Source organism: Echinops telfairi, unplaced genomic scaffold (assembly GCF_000313985.2).
Source record: "Echinops telfairi isolate 266 unplaced genomic scaffold, ASM31398v2 ScPeMD7_5;HRSCAF=22, whole genome shotgun sequence".
Lineage (NCBI taxonomy): Eukaryota > Metazoa > Chordata > Mammalia > Afrosoricida > Tenrecidae > Echinops > Echinops telfairi.
Window position 1 is genome coordinate 23,167,553 of NW_022103901.1, and position 6,269 is coordinate 23,173,821.

At 40.4% G+C, this 6,269-nt stretch overlaps 1 protein-coding gene across 1 annotated transcript in view; it reads right to left on the bottom strand.

Annotated features, from left to right (window-relative positions):
- The window catches only part of LOC101658800 (cytochrome b-c1 complex subunit 2, mitochondrial), a 29,876-nt gene extending 23,808 nt beyond the window's left edge, over positions 1-6,068 (bottom strand). Inside the window, exons 1-5 of the mRNA XM_013005468.2 lie at positions 5,963-6,068; positions 3,426-3,509; positions 3,183-3,332; positions 2,545-2,609; positions 1,338-1,394 (exon numbers count right to left, since the gene is read on the bottom strand). Coding sequence (XP_012860922.1) covers positions 1,338-1,394; positions 2,545-2,609; positions 3,183-3,332; positions 3,426-3,509; positions 5,963-5,995 — 389 coding nt within the window. The 5' untranslated portion in view covers positions 5,996-6,068. The remainder of the gene's footprint in view (positions 1-1,337; positions 1,395-2,544; positions 2,610-3,182; positions 3,333-3,425; positions 3,510-5,962) is intronic.
- Between the last annotated feature and the right edge of the window lie 201 nt (positions 6,069-6,269).

Genomic DNA, 6,269 nt, shown 5'->3' on the forward strand with positions numbered 1-6,269 from the left:
ATCTCATTTTTTTATACTCTTGTCTGGAACTGATCCGGGTGCAAGTTTTGGCCCCCATCAAGCAGAAAGTGTGCTCAACTTTCATCAGTCCTCTGATGCATGAATAAGATTGTTTCCTTGCAAACTGATGTGGTCTGTTGTTGTCTTCACCTTCAACATTGTTTTCTTAAAAGGAGCCATCCATTCGTTAACTACTGATTTCTATGGGGCATTAGTCCTATCAACTTTTTGTAAGGCATCCATGGTTTCACCATTCTCCTACCCAACTTCCACCATGTTTGATGTCTGATGGGGTTCTTTTCAAACGGATGTCTGATCCTTCCTAGTACCTCAAATTAGATCCTGTTCAGAAATATTATAACAAGTTAACACACCTGTGTTGGTGGGGGGAAAAAAGAAGAAACCCATGGGCATTTTCCTAGGAATTTATTGTAACTGGGGTGGTGCTGTTTACCTTTCAGACTATCAGTTCTGCTTTCAACAGTTCAAACCACTCATCAACTCCCACCTTATACTCTATCCCCGCCACTACTCTGTTAAGGAACCTCTGTCATCTTTACGTCGAAATTCATACCTGGTAGCCTGCTAGTCATTAGGTTCCTCTTCCCACCCTTACCCTCTCCTTCCTTGGGAACCTCTAAAGTCCATTCTCTTTGGTATGTAAGTTGCTGTCTTGGGTTTCATCTCTACAGTAGTGGTCGCATACAATGCTTGCCCTTTTGTAACTGACCAACTTTACTCAGCATAATGCTCTCTCCAGGTCTATCCATATGGTGAGCTACTTGGTGGTTTTGTCTATTTTTCAAGCAATGCACAGCATTCCACTGTATGTTCCAATGCTTCTTTATCCAATATTCTACTGATGGACTTTTGGGCAGTTTCTAACTTCTTGCTATTGTCAACAGTGCTATGATGAACATGGGAGTGCATATGTCTATTTGTGTTATAGCTCTTACTTCTTTTATACTGCTGGATAGTATGTGATTTCTAGTCCCAGTTAAGAGGTAGCACCACATTGCTTTCCACAATGGCTGTACACAACGACAGATTCATCAGCAGTGGGAAGATGTGATCTCTAATCTCTCTATACCTGTTCCAGCATTTGCTGTTTTCTATTTCTTTTTTCCAAAAAAGGGGCTATCATTGTCAGTGTAAGGTGATATTTCATTGTTGTTTTGATTTCTATGCAAATGGGAAATTTGGGAGACAGTGGTTTGGGCAGTTTGTATAAGAATCCAAATCAAATTCAGAGGTCATCACCTTTCCTTCCCCAAAACCTAGCCCTGAGCGTACTCTTTCTTTAACAACAGATGTCGGAAGCACGTGCATGTACTCACACATCATCCCGCATGCATTCCACAGTGTAGGCCATGTGTTCTCTTGTTGCAGTCACACTGAATTAAGATAAATTACAGTGAATTAGCTCAATCTTCAAGTAAGCTTTCTTTATATCTTCTTTGTTAAATCAACCAATTTGGGGAACAGGGTTTTTGTTTTTTTAAGTACAAATAATAGTAAATCAAAACCCCATATACCAAATGAAGTGAACCCCACCCCCAAAGAAATCACGTACACACATTATGGTAACAATATGCCTAACAAAATATTTTCCACCAAAAAATTTTATACCTTTAATTCAGTGACATTATGTCCACCATATTGTGCAGCAATCACAACATATATTCTTAAAACTAAACACAGTACCACAAATTAAGTAAAAAAATCTCTGGGTCCTTCTCAGGCAATTCTTTCTATCCCATTCTAGAGACAACTACTATTATAAATATTATATAGGAATATTTGTTTTTTAAAATGATAAATGAATCTTATCTTAAATTTTCGAAATTAGTTTTTTTCATGAACAAGTTTGTTGCTTTTCACACACTATATGCCCTTTTGGTATTCAGATTTACTTAATTAATTTCTGAATAGTATTTCCATCATATGACTATATTTTATATCCTTTTCCCTAATGATATTTATTAAAATGTCTTCAATCTTTATAAAGTTTAAAAAAATCATTCATACACATGGATTAAAAAACATCCAACTTTTATTAGTATGCCCATTTCCAAATGTAGCATTCTCTGATTCTTTTCTATTCAATTACATCAATTATCCTCTCACCAGCATTGAGTGTTTTCATCTCCTCTATCATTGCCAACGTATGAAATAAGGAATCAGAGGGGTTGGCAGTAGTATCACATTGCTGATTCCAGTGCAGATGAGTGATGTTTGTTTCCTTTTCAGGGATGAGTTTGTTCCTATTCTTTATGGTGATTAGTAAGTTCTCTGCTTGTCCAAATAGAACCCTCTGCATGTTATGGAAATACATACTTCCACTGAGTCAGTAACATGTTCACTTTGCTTAAGACACATAGATGTTCTACATTTTGATGTAGCCAAATTCATTACCCTTTTCCTTTTCAGTGCCTGGGTTCAGAAATTTCCTATCACTAGTAAAATTAAGATATTTTCATTTACAATTGAGTATTTTATTCTAGTGCCTTTACTATTGATTTTCCATTATTTACTTGAACAAACCTTAATTTACCACCCACTGCTTCAATTCCACGGGTTATCTTGAAAGATGAGGCTCCTTTTGTAGTCTTAAAAAGGAAAGAATGATTTTTTAGTAGTTTTTCAATGCCAAAATTTTACTAAATGCTAATTCTAAATTACTATCAAACTGTATTAAAATCTAATGTCTCACTAACATTAGCAGATTCAAAAGGAACTTTACGTATATAGATCCTTTGCAAGCTTAAGAATAACACATGGTTTTGACCAAAAAGCACAAGTATGTATTTTTGTGAAAGTCGATTTAGGTAAAAAGTCTATCAAATGCAAGCTTACCAGATTCATTAGTGTATCCTGAAAGAGACTTGCACAGGGGAACAAGTAATTTTACTTCAGTTTTTATTACTTCCTTTAGACTTCCTTCCTTCTCTATTGATTTTTTAAATGATCAGATGGATCATTTTAAACATTCAGATGGACACGGATTTATTGTGTCTCTGCAGTAAACATCTTGTGTTTTTCATGTTATAACCACCTTCTCTAAATTACCTTAAAAGGGGGATGGTGGTGGTGGAAAGAATACAATGCTTTAAGTATTTCTTTTTCTTAGGACCAAGATTCCCCAGCATTATGCAATATAGCAAGCAAGTGAAGATACTTACCAAGGTGGATGCAAGACGCAGCAAATGAGAGGTTCCCAAATTGCTGGAGTCCTCATATCTACTGCCTGCTTTAATGAATAAGCCAATTCTGGATGCAGGGGCATAGTTTTCCAGGGAAGCAATCACTAACCCATTTGGTAATTTGGTGAACTGTATTTAAGATAAAGCAGAGATGTGATTTGCATTACCAAAGCATAGGAGGCATGTGCTGGTTTCAATACCTGATACATGGGACTAACCTACCTCAAGATCCTGAGGTTTTGGAAGGGCTTCTGTGGGGGCCGCCGAGGCTTTCACTTTGGGAGCAACTTTGAGGGAATAAAATCTCTAAATATAAAAAACAGATTATACATTTTTCTCATAAGAACAAGACTTTACATAAAAGTATTGGATCCTAGTGCGCCCAAACAAGAGTAGGAAAATAAGAGAACAATAACCACTTACTATAAGAGGATTTAACTTAATAACTTGTCGTAGATTTATTAACCCTCCAATTGACCCAAGCTGTTCTGAAACCCACATCAGTTGTAATTTTTAGAACCCTTAAAAATACTGTATGTGCTTCTTTCACTACGTAAAAAATTACTGGTTTCCTTAACCTTCAACAGTCCCCTTAAAGCGTCAATGGAACCTGGTGGCTCAAGGGTAAAGAGCTCAGCTGCTCAAAGGTCAATGGTTCAAACCCACCAGCCATCTGCAGGACACAAATGTAGCAGCCTGCTTCTGTAAAGACTGGCACTCAAATGGCCAGAGTCAATTCTGACTCACAAGGAACCTACAGAACAGGATGGAACTGCCCCTCTAGGTTCCCAAGACTGTAAATCCTTATGGGAGTAGAAAGCCTCATCTTTTTCCTGAGGAGTGACTGGTGATTTCAAACCGTTGACCTGGTGGTGAGCAACCCAACTCTTAAAGTGGTTGCTCTAAATTGGAATCGACTTAATGACAATAGATGGTTTTCTGGCTTTGGGCCAATGATAAAGTGTACAATATCACAAAATTTTGATTATGACTTAGGATTACTAATGGAGATGTTAAAAGGAAATAAAATTTGTTACTAAGCTCAAATGAACTTGATGCTGGATTTTCCTGGGATCCCCATGACAGAATGCTATGCTCCGACTCGGCAGAAGTCCAGAAGGGCATATAGCACATTCGTTGGATATGTTAGTACAGCATCAGTGCTATACTAAGTTGGATACTGGCTCTCATTTGTTGTTTGTATTGCTTTGGAATGATAAATTATGGTTATTTAGAGTTATCAATTAACCCTACTTTTGATCTGAAGCTCTCATTTCTCCCCACGTCAATTTAAAGATATGTAGACCAACAGTTCAAATGTAAGCACTGCCAAGGGAGATTTATGGGCTTATGCCTCAAATATGCCCTTTGTCTTGTTCAAATAAGTTGTAAAGAACTATCCTAGTAATTGTTATGAAGGTGCTGTATTGTTTTAATAACAGAATATGAATAATTTTCATATACAAGTACTATAATTAGAAACAAATGCTGCTTCCATGTGTACTAGAGGTTGTTTACTTTGGTCATCTTTTTTCTATTGGAAGGTGATGATGGGTAAAATGAGAGAGGGAGGTGGGGGTTATGATGTTTGGGGCCAGTATTGGTCTGTCTTCTGAACCATTGGTTTGACTAGGTATGCCATGGCCATTTATGTATCTACAAAACTTTGCCATCAAGTCAACTTCAACTCACAGCAAACCTAAAGGACAAAGTTGAACGGCCCCTGTGGGTTTGCAAGACTAATTCTTTAGAGAGCCTCATCTTTCTCCCATGGAGCAGCTGATGGTTTTGAACAGTGCGTTAAGTAGCCCAATACATAACCGTTATGCACCAGAGCTCTTTTGTAATCTACAGGAAGTCATTATTAAAAATAAGCCAGGGAAATGTTGCTCTCGGGCCTGGTCTTTTTCATTTCACTCCAGTGGGTTTCACAATCTCAGCCCCCCGACTTTGGGAGTTGGATAACTCTTCTTTCGTATTGTGAGATGCTTTCCAGCATCCCTCCTGGGCTCTAGATGCCAAGTGGCACACCTTCACCAAGGTATGATAACCAAAAACGTCTCCAAGTGTCCTCCGGGAGGCACGATCACACACCTAGCTCTAAAGTTCTAAAGTGCTCCTGCCCCACCTTGGATAACCAACGCTCGACAATGACGGGGATTGTCGCTTGAGTTTTCCCCATTGAGTTAAATCTGGATGAGACCCTAAAGAGGCTCCCGCAGGGGCCTTCCACCAAGAGAACATGAAAAACCACATGATACATTGCCAGGAATTGCCACTTTAGTGGCTAAAGAAGTTCCAGGAATTGTGTGTGTGATCAGCACAACACCTGCATTAGCTCATTTCTTCCTCACAACCTTATTCACACGCCCATTTAACGGTTGGAGGTACATGCTCCGTGGCACACCCTATAGCGGAGGCCGAGGCCGACAGGTAAGGTTTGGACTGGCCTCCGGCCCCGTGAAATCTGGTTTCCTCGAGCGCCCAAGGGTGATGACCTTCAGAGGTTTGTCCACCGAGTCGCCTCACCACTGCTCTCTAGCCCCATCCCTCCATTGCAACCTGAAGTCGCTGCCCACAGCACGCGCGCTGGGCCTCCAAGCCCCACACAGCCGGCAGCCAACTTTGCTCGCAGGGTTCAACTGAAGGGCGGACCGATGCCCAAGGTCCGGAGGCACCACATAAAATATTTCCGGTCCGTACGACCTCGCTGACAAACTGTTTCCTAGTTTACCCCCATGCCCGCTGCCAGTGCTCACCGAGAGGGTCGCGGCTTTAGTTAGCAGCTTCATAGCTCAAATCTGCTGTGACCCACGGTCACTGGCAGGTTACCGGAAAGCAAGATGGTGGCGGAAGACGCGGATTTCCCAGCTTCCCCCGCGAACACGTTTTCCCCGCCCCTTTTTGAGAGAGGGCTTCTCTATACGGATTGCACTCGACTGCTCCCCGCAGTTGATTGGACCAGTCCAATCGCTCCAAGACGCGGGTTGGGGAGTCGCAAAATGCGGGGAGTAAATATCGAGGCAACAGTATATTTCAAAGTTCCTGGACCATCTTTTTGGCCTA